Source organism: Notothenia coriiceps, unplaced genomic scaffold (genome assembly GCF_000735185.1).
Source record: "Notothenia coriiceps isolate Sejong01 unplaced genomic scaffold, NC01 NC01_scaffold00021726, whole genome shotgun sequence".
Lineage (NCBI taxonomy): Eukaryota > Metazoa > Chordata > Actinopteri > Perciformes > Nototheniidae > Notothenia > Notothenia coriiceps.
The window spans coordinates 6,252-23,980 of record NW_011354427.1 but is presented as its reverse complement, the minus strand read 5'-3'; the positions used below and the strand labels follow the sequence as shown (position 1 = coordinate 23,980).

At 42.2% G+C, this 17,729-nt stretch overlaps 1 protein-coding gene across 1 annotated transcript; it reads left to right on the top strand.

Moving 5' to 3' along the window:
* The first annotated feature begins 11,999 nt into the window (after nucleotides 1-11,999).
* LOC104953430 (leucine-rich repeat and immunoglobulin-like domain-containing nogo receptor-interacting protein 2) lies at nucleotides 12,000-15,501 on the top strand. Its single transcript, XM_010780372.1, has one exon. The coding sequence runs from the start codon at nucleotides 12,039-12,041 to the stop codon at nucleotides 13,905-13,907; it is 1,869 nt and encodes a 622-aa protein (XP_010778674.1). The 5' UTR covers nucleotides 12,000-12,038; the 3' UTR covers nucleotides 13,908-15,501.
* The last annotated feature ends 2,228 nt before the right edge of the window (nucleotides 15,502-17,729 follow it).

Genomic DNA, 17,729 nt, shown 5'->3' with positions numbered 1-17,729 from the left:
AAAACCTCCAGACCAAAGTGCTGTACAGTCAAATAAACAAATATAAAACATTAAAAAAAATCACACAGCACAGCTCACACACTATAAAACAAGTACAACTCAAAACAATAGACAATTTAAAAGCAGACAGTGTGGAGGCCTGTCTGATGTGCGTGGGCAGGTCGTTCCACAGTGTGGGAGCCTACAGAGAAAGAACGGTCCCCTCTGAGCTTTGACCTGGTTCTGGGCACATTCAGGAGCAGTTGATCAGCTGACCTGGGAGGCGGTTGGGCGTGTAGGGGTGTAGCAGCTCAGAAAGATATGGTGGGGCCATGCCATTAAGGGATTATTCTGAAAGAGACGCCGGTAAATCAGCAGATAATTTTTGGGGGAAAAATCTACCCAGTACAATTACTTGGACACCCCTTAGTTAAATCATTAGGGCCTACACGTTTTTAAAATGCCCTTAAAGCCGAATCCAGAGTTATTATCCCTCTCCATTTATCTGACTGAGCCGATAGCGGCCATGACGCTGCAAATTGGAGGCGGGGCTTGAGAAAAGTGCACATGCTGTATGTGCCAACCTATGGTGCCAACATACGAGTATTCTTTCTCTCGTGAATCAGGCCACTTGAGTTTAATGTGCCATTGAGCAAATTTCATTGTAATTAACGGCCCCATCTCCGATGCTGTATCTAATTCTGTTTATACATCCATGCAGCTTGTATACGATATGTTTGGCAGCTAATCATTGATCTTGTTCACGATGTTGGGTTATCAGAAACTTGTATATAAAGTATGGTATAATTAAGCAATAGCTCACGACAGGCCGTGGTATATGCTCATTATATCACAGCTAAGGGGCGTGGTTCGGCCCGACGCAGGCAGTTTGCTTTTCAGCCCAACGGTATACTGTTTTTCTCAGACGCGGAGGGATACTGACTTGTTGTGAAAAGTAACTTACAATTCTACCTGTGGTATACGCTCAGTATATCACGGCTAAGAACCAATCAGATTGCTTGATTTGACTTGTCCGTTTTATAAATGGTAGTATAGGGTTGAATATTAAGCCAGAGCCTGCGGATGGTTAGCTTATCTTAAACCCTGACAGCACAACCGTGAGCTTGATTCTTGCCAATGTACCTAAGAGCACGACAACAGCTCACTAATTAACATATTGTGTCTTGTTTGATAAATCCGTACAAAATTGAAGCGGAAAAACAGGAATTGTGGAATTATAGGGGATTATGTGCGGGACTATTTCTTGGCCGGAGGCAGTGATTTGCTGCAAACAAGATATGTTTTTGTTTTTGTGTGAGCTTTAGAGTTACTGGTAGGTTATATATTTATTCTTTATATTTTAACCTTTGGATACAGCCAGGAGAGCTTTTTCCAACTTCCAATAATGTTAATTAAAATCCAATTTAGACAGAAGAAACGTGTTGCACTCTTAAACGTGATTTTGCAATGGTGGGTTGAACTTAATTATTTTCAAATTCCCATATGTTCTATATAACAGTCCAATAAAAAAAGGATATTGCATCATATCCGTTCACCTCCCGCAATAATTGAATCCAGCTTGTTGTATTGACTTTTATCAAAGCTTCAATGAACAGAACGCAGACACAAGAGGACAACATATCTCTTCTTAAAGTAAATACAAATGCCTTATTTATGAGGTTCCTTGCTGTTTTCAAATGAGAGCACTTTCCATTGTTCTTTTTTCCTCTGAGAAACGTCTGTTGAATCTTAAAATCAAGGACGAACTTTAATCAATACTTGGGATCAATGTGGGCACCATATAATTGCAACAGGGCCCTACTAGGACAGTACAAATGCCTCCCTTGAGTTTTGCTTCGAACATAAAAATGTTGACAACAAGAGACCGTCTAACATCAGTGGGCTCCTTTTCCCCTTTAGATGTAAGTTAACACTTGACCTTTTCAGGCGACGCCTCTTCGCCTTTGTGGTTTGGCGTCATCTGAAATTGAAAGGGACATAGTTAAGAATGAAGCCAAGGGAGTTCTTTCACCTTCTGAAGAAAAAATTAATCATATGTTATATTGTGTGAAGATCTTCTCTGGTTAAGTAAAACCTTGTATTTTGGTGTTTTTTAATATGATTGTGAGGATTTCACACAAGCTTAACTGAAGATAATCCCGACCCATAGCCCAGCTTGCAGTAAACATTGGAAGGCACTACAAACTTTGCAAATAAACGATAATGCAGTTTTGAAAGAAATGACAAGGAACTTGTCTGCACAAGATAACATTATAGGACTGTGTGCAGGAAAAGAAAACGCTGTTATATGCTATGACAAATCTTATTTTGGTGAATGGGAAAGAGGCCTATGAATCAGTGTGGTCGGTAGTACACATATACCATGAAAAATGGATGATTTCTACCTCCCGAGACTAAAATTAGACAGGAACCTAATATGGCGAGTGTCCTTCAAGTAACACTGTGATTTATAAGCAACAACAAGACACACAGGGTGGGAAAAAATCTGCTATTCCACAAAACCGAGAAACGTAATGCCAGTCGACACGCTGTGGAAAATCTGATTATTCCTTTAAAATGGAAACCTAAGCAGCCATTGAAATGAAGCATTGGCATCTTTTCAAGCAGTCATTTCACAAATATGATTACTGTGTGACTGTTGTTCAATGACAACAGTGAAGTAGAATACACAATGGCAGAAAGGGATGAACGTACAATGTACTATGAATATGACATTTTCCGTTTTGCAAGTTTTAAATGTGAGTGTGTGCATGTTAATGTTTTGGGAAATATACTTAAGCAACTTAACTAATTCATTAATTAATACGGAAAGACCTTAATGGACTTTTTTTTCTTCCTTCCTTTAAAAGCACCTGTGGGCAAAAGCCAATAATGAGTTGCTTACATTGAAAACTGTAGGCTAATGGCTTGTGAATAAATCAAATTGTTTAGGTAATGTGTGCATTGCTGCAAATTAGTAGCTCACAAAGTGGCCTGAAACGTCTTTTTTTCTTGGCTGACCATAAAGTACTTGCTATTAGTCATCTAGACATACAGTAGGTTTCCAGGTTAGGGTTAGGGTTGAGAAAATAGCCACAATGCTTATAAGACCATTCACGCTAAGTGCATTTGGTCAGTTCCCTAAAAGCCTGCATCAGCTATAGATTTTTAAACCTATTTTTCTGGTAAAGTCTTAAATATTGAAAGTATGAGATAACATGAGAATTAAATGACCAGACGTCAATACTGCTTGATTTCTAATGGCCATTTGTTGGCATTCTGACATTAACTTTAATTGGTCTGGATTGCATTACTTAATAGGTCTACTTTTAGCTTTGTTTTTGACTCCACCAAGTTCTGATGGATATATTCAACCTAATATTGCAGTGTGCTTACATTGAATGTAGTGGAATGCCTGGTGCGTTTCATGCAGGGGCTGATAGGGATGTGGTTAACCTGTTGCGAACGTCTTAAATAATGTTGTCCTGGGAAGGGTTTTATAGTAGGTTTTTGGAGCTTTTTTGTTAGACCAACACTGAAAAAACACTGGAAAAAAAAAGGCAGAATTAAATCAACTAAAATGGCACTCAGAGAGTGTAGACCTTCACCAAGGCCAACGCATTCACATCTTCCTAGAATGGTCCCATTACCAGGGGTTGGGAAGTCTTTCTTTCAATTGTAGTGTGTTCGTGAGCTTTAAGTCATAATGTGATAGGGGGGCCTATATTATTGCTTTCACTGCTCAGATTAAATGTAATGTTTGCATGTCAACTAATAGCAAGGAAGTAAATAAGTTGAAATTTGCAAACTAAATGTTCTTCAGACTTTCCGACAAGGGCGCATTCTCAAGGATTTTCCAGTTGTTAATTCATTCTTCAGATTATTCTGTCACCATATGAGGCAAGTGAAGCAAAAATTGCACAAATCTAGCAAATGTTTATGGAATAGAAACTTCGGATCCGCTCCCATTTTTTATTGGGTTCTTTCTTGGCCCATTCTACAACCTTCCATTATGTTTCATGAAAATTGGGCCAGTAGTTTTTCTGCGTACAGACAAACAGACAAACCAAGCAAAAATATAACCATCTTTGCTGGGATAAAAAATAACGTATATGCTTCAGAGAGCTAAGAACTGCATAGTAGATAAGTCTCTGTGGGGTTGTCACTACAAGTGACACCTTTCACATCATACATTACATAGTCATTTGATCTATTATAAATCTGAAAGCATTTGATTCCGACTTGCCATGTTGAAAGTCATAAATTCTAAAGCAGTGAGATTGTCTCCACATAAAAGTGACCTGGGTGCTTGTTCAGATTTGAGCACATGAAGATTCACCAGATGTAACGAAAACCACATTGAAAAGGAGCTTACATTTGAATTGAAACAGACAATAAATGAAAATATGGCACATGCTGCTGTGATATAATTCCTCTGGTGGAGGAGCGTTATGTTCACATTATTCATGTCCTAACAGCATGGAGGCTCGGTTACAGAATGTTTGTGCTTTTTGTTTCAGTTCTGGTGGCTTGAGTTTAGAAGCACTATGCAGTTCCTCCCTGCGTCTATCAGTATGAGCAAACACTGACTAAGTATTAACGGGACTAAATCCAGAGACTGCAGGGTAAAGCAGCCTCCCTGGTGAGCCCGCAGCACAGCAGACGAACAACAAGCCACATGGTGGAAGACAGGATACGCTGCTGATGGCTCAACAAGGCAGAGCTTCAGAGGAAACATGGCCAGTGGTGCAGAAAGGAGCTGCTTAATTGGCAGAGTTTGAATGCACAAGCACTAATTAGCCGTGAGGAACAAGATTCTACTTCCGATTCCCAACAGCATTCTGAAAACTCTGCTGACATTTCGCACTCTGTAGGGTGGTCAGTAAGCAGAGTTCTATTATTCCCAGAATAGAAAATGCATTTGGTTGGCATTTGTTATGCATACACAGTGAATTGTCATTAACCAGAGCACGAGCACAGAACAAAATATTAGGGATGCTTGTGCTTTTGCACAATCCACATTTCAATGGTCTCACATCTTGAAAGACATGCAGTTCTCATTCTCTACATCCTCTGTGTAATGGTATGGACATAATTAAAAAGGGAAATCAACAGGGATTTGCTTTGTTCCATCAGACGACTGTATGAACATAATATGTAACTCTCGTGTTTCGTTAATGCAGCGTATCACAACCAACAAGGTTCCCTTTTGAATAAGCATCAAATCACATGTAAGACACCGCTAGTGAATTGTAAACACAGTTTGCACGCATGTTCCTTTGTGCAACAACACGCAGACGCAAAATTGATGGTTGGTTTTAACGATGTTTCCTTTCAGGTAAATTATCATGCAGAGTATGTCATGTTATATGCTCAAACTGCGGCAATTATTGCCTACATGTGAACCCTCTCATGTGAAATAATTCCATTATTCATACCAGTATTATATCTGGAAATGAGCAAAGCAGTAGAGTCAGGCCCATGTTAAATATTTCAAGAGAAAAAAGCAGGAAGAATGAATACTGTGCACTTAATACCAATATACAGTGACAAATTACATTTAAAATAAATACATGGTTATTTGGTCCTATAACTGAATAAACAATTGGTGGTATTGAGTAAGATTTATGTTGAGAAAAATAACAATGGCTTTTTCCAAAGAGGCGGAGTGTAAATTATTTGCATCCATGTAAGTGAACTCAAAGCCTGATATTTGCGAGACTGTGCAAAGACAAAGGAGGATTTATAGTAGAGATTATTATGCACAGTCAGCTCAAAGCCTTTAATGTTGTATACCCTGACCACCTATATTTTTTGCTAAAACATTATCTTAAACCACACATATTTGGCTATGATAATAACGTTAGCTTAAACCACACATATTGTGTTAACTTTGCTAACCACACATATTGTGTTGACTTTGCTAATAACGTCAGCTTAAACCCCAAATATTGGGGTAACTTTGAAAAAAAGTTAACTTTGACAATGCGGCACTGGCTCGGTCTTTAGGGAAATGGCCTTGGAACCAAAGGGTCGCCGGTTTTTGTTCGTCACGTCCCGATCGGACCAAAGAACGGAGTGTGAACTGATAGCTGGAGGGATGCCAGTTCACCTCTTGGGCACTGCCGAGGTGCGCTTCAGCAAGGCCGAGCCCCTAACTGCTCCCTGGCGCCAGACTGACAGCCTCTTTGCTCTGGCACCACAAATATTAGGCTTAATTTGCTAATAACATTAGCTTAAACCACACATTTTAGTCTAACTTTGCTCATAACGTTAGCTTAAAGTTGTGGTATGGCAGATGCTGCTTCTCACAAAGATACAACACAAAGCATTGATTTAATGGAGATCGGAGAGAAAAAATAAAAGTGTCAGGCACAAATTCTGTCAATAAAAGTCATTATTAATTCATACATAATTATATGGCGATCAATGCTGTAATTTGGCGTAATTTAAAATATTAATTGGAACAGTTCAATTAAGTCCTCCTCAGTTTCAAATAAATTTGCTCTGCTCCTGTCACAGGCAGCAGATGTTAAAAGTGGGGTGATAATGAACAGGGTTTTAATAGTGCTCATCTTCACAGATTAAATCCAACATGTGCACCGCAGCGTTGCTTGAGATCCCCTTGGAAGAGCTGGAATCACTCTCTCAAGCTTTACTCGGTTAAATTCACATTCTAAATCAGAGTCAAGTCGTGCAAACAAGGGTTTTATCTAATCTCGTCGGCATGGCTTTCCTCATTGCTTCGTGTATTTCTGCTCTATCTCATACGCCGCTCTCTTTATTCTTCCCTCTCCCCGACTCTAACAGTGACTCATGCATCAGCCTATACAGCTCCTTTTTCAGCTGTCAGATTTTCTACAGTTTCACTGACTCTAATCCAATTCAGAACCAAATCCCAAAACGCTCAATCCTGTCGGCTGCCCTTCTCAATGACCCTCTCTCACCATTACCATTTACCCAGAATTCTGCTGGATCTTGAATGTTTTCAATCTTGGCCATGACACGGTTGGCTCCGAGTGTTTCTAAAAATATGCCTGCGGTCCAAGGTAGTCAAGAAATGGCCACTAGTCAAGTGAATTATATTTATATGGCCCAATATAACAAATTTGCCTCAGGGCGTTTTACATTCTGTGAGCATCCTGTGTCCATTACAGAATTTATACATTTCGTTTTTTCAAGCAAATTCATTAAAGGGGTGCCTTTTAGAATGTTTAAAACCCAGAAATTATTCAATTAGTTAGCATTTTACAACTTCCGGTTTCCTCTTCTTCAAGCTAGCATTTTGGTTTGTGTTTTTCGTAAAACGCTCTATGGGAGGATGATTGTGTAATTTAATCCAGCAGACACTCAACAATTGATATTGCTTTTTGACATTACTTAAAAATACACCAAATACATTACAAAGGTATTTTCAAACCCATATGAGTAGAATTCTCAAAAAGAACATAATCTCAACTGATATTCTTTTGATAATTTATGTAATAGCTAATGTAAATTTGTTTTACTTCAGTTCATGAGCTTCCCCTGAAACTGCTTGAAGCCCTCCTGGGGATGCCTGCCTCACACATTGAAAACATCTGTCACCTCTATAAATAATTCATACAAAGTTGAAAGTTCCATCAATATATTTTGCCAACATAAAGTATAACAATAACTGTGTCACCTTTACCCCTATAAAGTTGATATTGCACACGGCCTTTAATATTATCTCATCTTACACAAAGTGAGTGACATTAGCACATAGGTATTTCTGTCCATCGAGAGAATATAAGACTGGGAGGAGAGGGAAATATATAGTTTTCTCATAGTGTAGTGCATTGATTGACATCCTGTATTTTTGTCAGCCGATCAAAAAAAAAAAAGCCTTGTGGCAAACACACATTTATGATACCTACACATTTGGTTCAGCAGGATATTCTCCACTTATTAACACCACTTTGGGATTTTTAAAGTGATAATGCAAAAGGCAGAAGTAGAAAGCTAGTCAAGCTATTAACAAACTACATCACGTTTCATGGCTGCGCTTCACCACCGCTAAGCTAAATTCGGCTAATAGTCGGCATTATGAGGTTTAGTAGTTTTATGTAGTCACTTTTCAGCAACTGTTGTTTTCATGACAAATAGAATATTCAGACATTTACAAGTCGGGTAATTACTGACATATTTTAAGTGGTTGAACAAAACATGAAAAGGAGTCATTCCTGGACCACTCCAAAGCAACATTCTACACTATGTTCACCGGCTAAATTAGTGAATATGCTTGCACCGTGTAATGCCAGGCAGGTAGCACACAGTGGGTTAGTGAGCATTGACATGTGCTTTTATACAGGAAGTTAGATGATATGTATTACTATGAGCAAAACCTTTCACATTACACACAGTATTTGCCTTTATTGTCCAAAAGAATATTGGTTCAGCTGTCAAAAGTCCTTTTAATATCTGCAAATGTGCCATTAAATGTAATTTCCTGGTTTAATGAACACAAATCAATGAGATCACAGAGTACAAATTGGGCTTTCTTGGTCCCTTATTGTTTATTACATTTGGAACAACCTTTCTATTAAACCTGAACGCACTGCTTTATTTCTCCCTCCTCCCTAATAATTGAATTGTATTTCCACCTGCTTTTCACCCCGTCCTTAATCTGCCATTCCCAGAAAGATTGTTTTAGCTCTGTTTAGCTGGAAAAACCAAAACCTGGTTAAACAAATCTCTAGCAAACTCTGAACAGGTACACAATACAAAAGAAAATATAATCTGCAGAAGCCACCGTTCTTTGGCAGCTAGCTATGTTTATGGATTTTCTTTTCACTTACCACCATTGTCAAACTGCTTCTTCTTGGATGTTTTCTTTCATTATGGATTCTTTGAAACACCATTCTGCCACAAAGGATCACATACTATCATATCATAAAACAGTCTGTCAACCCCTATCAGCTGTCCATTCAGGCATTCTGTGGTGGGAGAAAATGTCTTATAGGCAAATAATGAAAACCTGAAAAAAAGAAAAAGGGTTCTGTATGCCAGATATGGATTGGGACATCAAACAGACTGCTGGTCTCAAGCAGAATCAAAGCTACATCATTGTTCAAGGCGGTGCTGAAATAATATTTAATCCATGACCATGATTTACAGTCTTGGGGAATCATCTTTATTGGATCAGTTTCTGCACTGACACCTGTTGATCATGAAATACTGAAACATGTTTTAAGAGGAGCTCTACATCTCTGTAAAAACAAATGCATTTTTGTCTGTAAGAGAACTCTTGGTCTTTTAGGATTTCCCACCAGAAAAAGCAAAAGAAACACAAGGATGGGTATTTTTCCTGGGTTTTTTTCTGATATGAGCATAAATAAGTTACAGAGAGGTTACAACAACTCTCTTGAGCAGAGCCGTGGTAAGAATTTGTGTTTCCGGACACACAACTCTCCGACAGATCACCAAGACCAGTTCCCCCACCAGACAACTGGACTGTAATTATTGAACAGGGAGGCAGCGAGGCAGCGAGGAACAGAGGCTGACGGGTAAAAGCAGACAGATAAATACAAAAAGACAGAATGGGGCTTGTGGACGGATAACAAGGTAGACAGACAGAGATAGTTACCAGAGCCGCAGATGGATGGGCAACAAGACAGCTCGACAAATAGCGAGGCGTCCAGAATGACAGATTGGAAACACCTTAAACTAGCCTGCTATACAAATGAAACTGAATTTCCAGGGATGTATTCAATTTGTTAGTTTTCTCAATGCGCAGACTAATAATATGAACAAATGTCACGCTCCTGGCTATTTCTTCCCATTTCCCATTAATGTGATTGGCAGACTACATAGAGCGGATGGGAGTAAGGGTTTGTAGTTGCTGTGGCAACGGCCTGCTCTTTGTTAAAGGCTACATTCCTGGCATCTGATGTTTCTGCGCTGCGATCGATAGAAAAGCCAGCCTGCAGGGACTGATGAGCGGACTGGAGCTTTTGCCAGGCCAGACAGGACCGGGGAGGGAAAAGGAGTTAGGTGGAAGATGTGTGAACAGGAGGACGGAGAGATAAAACAGCGATAGGAAGAAAGAGGGGAGATATGAAGATGTGTGCAGTGCTGCCGTGGAGGGGTGAGTGCAGTGGGAAACAGAAAAGAGTGAGTGTGTGTGCTCTCCTTCTGCCTCATCTCAGCTATTTTCCGAATGTCACTCACCTCACTATCAAAGTAAGGTATGTGTCTGTCTGTTCGCTCATCATCTGCTTACCTTGGCTGGATTTTGCTTTGCAGTGATTGACAGAGCTCTGAAGGCAGTCAAAAGCTTTTCAAAGGGCACCTTTCATATTTCTAGCATTTTTATTTTTCGCCTTTATGATGTGCATTCGGATATCTAAGCGCTACCTAATTGGCAAAGATAGTCATGAGCTGAATGCAGATACTACTGGTGATGAGGCAATTATGGTCAGCCTAACTGTCTACACAGCCATCTGTCAATTCAACAACCTGTGGCTGTTAGAGGTTTTTTCTGTCAAGGTCTGTGTCTTTTCAAGCTGTTAGGAGACATGAGTCTCGGAGAACATAAGGCTTTACAGTTGAACCATGCATCCCTCCTCTAATTAACCCTGTCGTTATCTTCTCTTCCCGTAAAACCCCTGTGTATTGAGACTGGAATTGGAGAAAATGAACAAAATGTAATGGAGAAAGAAAACCCTCACAAATCAATTAAACAAACAAAAACCCACCATTTCTTTCCTACAATCCTAGCAAACTTTTTTCTAAAACACCGTACAACTTATAAAGACAAAACAATAGGTGTCAGATTTATTTTATTTCTTGGTTTTCACGTATATATCCTGTTATGTAAAGCAGATAGTGCTGCCATACCAATATGCTTTTTATAATAATGAGCTGACAGTGTGCCGAGAGTGTGTGTGCTTCAGAGACAAGCACAGTGACTGCAGTGATGTTACTCTGCCGTACCCTATAGACTGGGATTCAAGCCTGCAAGTAATGCGCAAACATTAAAAAGCAAATGGCTTTATCATAACATTGCTTTGAAAAAGCTGGGGCATTTCAGGAATAAAGGTAGCACTTCAAAATGCAACAACTGAGATATTTAAAAAAGCGATAATTTGCAATTACAAACAGAAACAGATCATTAAAGCAATGAAGCAAATAGAAAACAGCGGGGATTATGTAAATGTGTTATTTCCCATGATCATTATGCTCATTGCTTGGTGCTATATGGATCTTTAAAACATAGATATTATGCATTCTCTACATAGAAATTATGTACATTTAAATGCCAGAATTTAGTAACTATAGAAATCAGTGTACTCAATGTATCAATGAGCCTGTGAAATGACTCAGTCAGTTGATTACTTTTTGAAGATAGTATATATTGTAAAAGAGATCATTGATCTCAATGGAATTTTTACCTGGATAAATAAAGGCTACAAACAAACAAACATATTTGTTGCCATTCTGGGGTTATGTGAGCAATTACTGCTTAAAACTCATGGAGACAGACAAGCTGCCACATCATTATGTTGATTTTATTTTTTGGTTAAAACAATTGCAATACAGTCCATTCAACACAACACCCCCTCAGACACTGTGTACAGCATACTCACCATTACCATTGATGCAAGTAATTCACATGCAGCAACACCAAATCCACATGGATATTTAGCCTCACTGCACTCTAACAAGGGTCATTTCTCGCCATCAGGCTGAAACATCGACCATCCGCGTGAAACATCCCCAGTTAGCCTGCAACCTTTTCTGTTAACACAGTGTTGGACGTTCACATTTTTCCGCAGATGAAATTTCTCTTGCTGTGCCTTACTCGGCTGCTAGTTTAATTGTATTATATCCACCTTGCCAGGAAAAAGGACAGTTCATTAAGGGAGAAAGTACATAGCAGTTTAAAGAGACCTAAAGAGTAAAAGGTTGAACATGTAAAAAGGCGGGGGGCAAAGAGGTGAAGTCCATGTGAGTGGGAGTATTCTAACACTTGTTCTTGTCTTCTGTCTTGCAGAGCTTGTTCGTGATGGTGCCTTGTATGGACAAAAAGCTGTGCCATGACAGTGGGCAACGCGGGTAAAAGAGACATGCGACACCCAGCCCTGAACCACTGCCACCTCTTCCTGGGCGGGGCCTTGCTGCTTCTGCTGGCCAGCCCGGCTCTGAGCTGCCCCGCCCGATGTGAGTGCTCTGCCCAAAGCAAGTCGGTTAGTTGCCACCGAAAGCGTCTGCCCACCATCCCTGAAGGCATCCCCATTGAGACGCGCGTCCTAGACCTCAGTAAGAACAAGCTACGTATCATCACGCCGGACAACTTCTCCTCATTCCAGCAGCTGGAGGACCTGGACCTAAGCGACAATCTTATCAGCGTGGTCGAGCCCGGCTCATTTCGTTCACAGCTTGCTCTCCGCTCGCTCAACTTTCGCAGTAATTTAATTCAGCTGGTTCCTGCGGGCGTGTTGTCAGGCCTGACCAACCTCACCCGCCTTGACCTCAGCCACAACCGCCTGGTGGTTCTTCTGGATCATGCCTTTCAAGATCTGCGCAGGATGGCGTCCCTAGAGGTGGGTGACAACGAACTGGTTTTCATCTCTCAGCGGGCCTTTACAGGCTTACTTGGACTCCAAAGTCTGACCCTGGAACGTTCCAATCTGACAGTGGTTCCTACTGATGCTCTGGCACATCTGCACAGCCTGGTTGAACTGCGCTTGCGCTACTTGAGCATTAGTTTTCTAAAGCCTTTTTCTTTTAAGAGGTTATCACGGCTCCGCCGACTAGAGATTGATTACTGGCCCTGGCTGGAAACACTGCCTCCCCTTTCACTGCATGGCCTCAACCTCACAATGTTATGCATAACCAACACTAACCTGTCTGCCTTCCCCGGCGCGGCACTGCGCAACCTGCCCTACCTCACACATCTTAACCTGTCCTACAGCCGCATCCAGCACATCCATCATGGAGAGCTGGGCCCACTACCACACCTGGTGGAGCTCCACCTCCAAGGGGCTCAGCTGATTTCTATTGAGCCCTTTGCATTTGTGGGCCTTAAATCTTTGCAACTTCTGGATGTGTCACAGAACCGCCTGGACTCTCTGGAGAGTGGAGTGTTTGCCTCGCCAGACAGCCTCCAGAGGCTCTGTCTGGGAGGAAACCCATTAATGTGCGACTGCAGATTGCTTTGGCTCCTCAATAGCCATAAGCCCCCCTCTCTGCAGATTCTGGATGTGCAGCCAGAGTGCAGCGGCCCTGAGCATCTCCTGGGGAAACCTCTCCGTGACCTCAAGGAGCCTCTGGTCTCCAGATACATGACCTGCACCAAACCACGGATTGGACCCAACACGACCCAGCTGCTGATGGCTGATGAGGGTCAGCCTGCCCGCCTGAACTGCAGGGCAGAGGGAGCGCCTCGGCCCTCGGTGGTATGGATTTCACCTCACAGACGCTACATCACAACCAAGAGCATTGGCAGGGTGGAAGTCCAACCAGATGGTACCCTGGAGATCAAGGCAGCGGAACTGCATGACAGCGGGGTGTACTTGTGTATTGCCAGTAACCCTGCTGGCAATGCTAGCCTGTCGGCCTCTTTAGCTGTGAAGAGTCTGGGCCTTGCGGACAGATCTCACTATACTAACAGGAGCTCAAACTATCTGTCAGACTCTAACAGCACATGGGGGAATGGGACAGTACTGTACAACATGACAGTCCCTATAGACCTTAAGACTATCATTATATCTACAGCGATGGGCTGCCTGTCTTTCTTAGGTGTGGTCATCTTCTGCTTCCTGATTCTGTTTATCTGGAGTCGAGGAAAAGGACGACATAAGAGCAACTTTGATATAGAGTATGTCCCTCGCAAGTCAAACGGGGCAGCAGCAGAAGTGACAGAAACAAGTGGCCCACGACGGGTAAACATGAAAATGATTTGAAAAAGATGCAGACTGATGCATATGATGGCATAGTCAACTGCAAAGTGCACACACATCAGCTGAAAAAAATAGTTTTCTATGACACAGTGGATTTGTGACAAACAAAAGTGATGTACTGATATAGTGGGTGTCAATATGACAGTGATCTAGTGATAAAGTGGGCATGTGAATATAAAAGTGATATATGAAACCGTGGACGTGTTTATTTGAAATAATGTTCTCATACAGTACATTGAATATATACTATAACCAACATATCAATATGAGAGTGATATAGTGCTGCAATAGGCATGTGTTTCAGTGGTGATGTAATGAGTAATGATGTTGTCGACTCACCGTGACATCAAGGTGAAGAAAGGAGCCGCTGGGACTGACGGGACATCTTGGCGTGGCAATCATCGCTGCAACATGTCAGGACTAAATTGTGTAATACCCATCTTAGCTGCAGTATGAAAGGTGTGTGCTATGTTCATGTATGAGTGTGTGCGTGTATGTGCGAGTGCATCAGTGTGCGCATGTTGCATTTGTGCGTTTCTTTGTGCATGTGCACGCATTGCCTTTCTCGTTGGACGGAACAATGAAAAAGAATGATCGGGTCCAATGCATTTTCCCAGGCCTTTGTTCTTGTTCGGTCATTGTAACAACAGTATTGTCACTGTTGAGTTAAACAGAGGTCTATCTATGTTTGTATGCAAAATCACAGTTATTATATTGAAGAGAAATGCTGCATCAATTTTGAAATAGGTCATTGTCCCCCTTGGAATGACTCAGATTTTTATAAACTCAAGGAAATGTTAAACACACTCACAGTAGTTACAATGTCAAGTCTGAGCTTTTTGTCTTTATCATAGAGCTCACTTACCAGCAACACTAGACTCTTTTCCTGAGAAATGGTAGTGGTCAGTGTTGTTATTACTCTGGAAAAGCTTCCAGCTACAGAAATGGGATGTTAAACCCATTTTATAACATTATAAATCATGGGCAGATTTTCCTGCCAGGAAAATCCCTTGATATGATATAAAAGAGTCGCTCGCCAGACACAATGGTGAAGATTTACTGGCCAGTGCCCTCTTTTGGGCAAGGTAAAGTTGAGCTTTGTAGATTTATGGGTTGAGTTTCCCCCCTCTCACATTTTTCTTTAATCGCACCACTTCAAGCTAGTGTGGCCGGATTCTTCCCTAGGGCACCATGGGGTAGTGGGTATTTAATAGATGGCAATTTGAAAGTTGTAGTGGAATCTTGTATTGTTTAGTTCTTCTGTTGAAAATGTTTTAAATGTAAAAAAAACACAAAAAAACAGTAAAACCAATTAAGGGCAATTCTTTGTAATGCAGGGACGTGGGTGTTAAGTTGTGTGATCCTGTTGTGATAAAATGTTCAAGGTTGTTTAATTGTTTTCATATGACAAATTTATGGGTATATTTTCAAAAGGAAATAAATCTTAACCATACCCCTAAAATTAGACTTCCAATGTTCTGACTTTACAAACATGTTTCCTTTTTAAATCCTTTTCTAGTCCAAATTCCTTTTCCCTAAGTTGATTTTCTTTTTAACCATTTCTTTAAATCATGTTAACAATTACATTTTGTGTCACAAGTTTTCCAAGCTTATTTTTGCTATGTACATCATGTCATATAGTAAATATTCTGTTGTAACTACCCAACACGTCTGTCCTTTTTACTCTACTTTAATATAACAGGGACAATTTGATTTGAATTGCTTATTTCTTCTTGCTTTTTAGCAGCCTTACTTGACAGCTCAGCCTGCCTTCCGTATTGTCTTCAAGATGAATGACAACCACTTTGGGAATTTGAATTTGTAAAATCTTATCTCAAATATTATCATGCTTACATGCTCAACTAAGTTTATGGACATGCCCAACATTAATCCTGCTAACATCAGCAAGTTAATATTGTCACCATGAGCATGTTAGTATGCTGACGTAAGCATGAAATACTGCTGTGCATTATTAGTCTTGCAGAGAAGTACTAGCTGCATGTGGTACTCTGAAGGGTCAAAAGTGTACTGAACACCGTTAGCCATTAGCTTGGCTGTAGACTGTGGAAACAAAAGACTTCCTGTCTCAAAACAAACCTCTCTGTTCACTTACAGTGTGGGCTATGTCTCTTGGTTTTGGCTTAAGTGGAGCATCTTCTCACACAGTAACAAAGTCATGACAGTTCTCATTCATAACACTCCGTTCGATGTCTCACTATGGGATGCGCCTCAACGCGTATGCAAACCGAAGCATCAATCTCATTACGCCAATCCTGATTGGCTGGTGATCTTGACGTCTACGTCAGGGAATCCACCCACCCTATAAGTAGCTTGCGCTACGACGCAGCGTCATTCAAACACCTCTTCTCGCTTCAGAGCACATCTCGAATTATCAGTAGCCGGGCTAGCTTAACGGTCCACAGACTGAACCCAAAGCTAACATTCGGTCGACGGGCGCTTGCCGGTTACTTTTTTGCTTTGCAAGAAGACTGAACAATATTAACACACCAGTTAATATTGTAATCTGCCTCGCCGTTTCTTTCTTTCGAAATTACGGTAAGGTTTGATTTTTTCTTCAAGCTAGTAACATACCTGTTGCTAGCTTTTCTTCCCTCCACACCGACACCACGGTAGCGAGGACGTTCTCTTTTCTCTCTCACACCAGAGAAGACGGAGATAAAAACAAAAGGCATTAACACACCAGTTAATATTCTTTAAAGAATAAAATCTACGCCGTCGCTTTTTCCTTTCGGATTAACGACAAGGTTGGATTTTTTTCTCAGTAACGTACCTGTTACTAGCGTGTCCACTCCACGCCGACACCCCGGCGAACAAAGATGGACCCTTCTCTCCCTCACACCAGAGGAGTCAGGGACTCGGAGGCTCGGCTATGCGGCTGCGGGTTTAAGATCTCAGGCACAGACTCACACCAGGTCTGCTCGTCCTGCCTCGGGCTCGAAACACCCCAAGGAGGCTATCGATAACCCCGGCATTGTGCCCGCTTCACCATTAAGAGCCTCCGCCGACGGCTAGCACGCCAAGCTAGCTTGTCGGGAAAGGACCCCCTCATGTCCGCTGATTCGCCGGCCGGCAATCAAGACATGGTGGCGTCCGCCGCAGAGATTGAGCCCCGCGCTGTGTCAGGCTGGGGCTCAATAACAGCGGCAGCCGCTGAACCGGAGCCCCGCGCCGTGTCAGGCTGGGGTCCGGTGGCGGCAAGAGCCGCGAGAGCGGAGCCCCGCGCTGTGTCAAGCTGGGGCTCCCAACTGGACCTCACCATGGTTCCACCCGCGGAGGATGTCCTGGAGTTGGACTATATGGAGGAAAAAGAGGATGCCTCTGAGTTCCTCCTGTCCGACTCGGATGAGCACGAGGATGACATCTTCGTTTCATCGGCTCAGGCTGCAAAGCCGGGAGCGATGTCCGCTCTCCCGGGCGAAAGCACACCAGCTTCGCCCTGCCTAAGTATGGACTTGCAGGCCGTGTGTCAACGCGCTGCGTCCAGGCTGGACATCCCATGGCCTGAAGTGGCCAAGGAGACCTCCAGATCTTGCTACGAGGGGAAGCAATTGCCCCAAGCAGCGAGGACGAAGAGGCAGCTCCTTCCAGTCTTCCCGGAGATGCTGGACGAGGTGTCGGTCTCGTGGAGAGACCGCCCTTCAGCAACAAGGCCCCAATCCCCCAATCCAGGGTGCCTCCTCCCTGGACTGTGACGGTATGGAGAGGCTCGGCCTGCTCCGCATGCCGCCCATGGAACCGCTGGTGGCAGCCCACCTCCAACCGAGGCTGGCTCTGACACCAAGCAGGAACCCCACGCTACCGGTG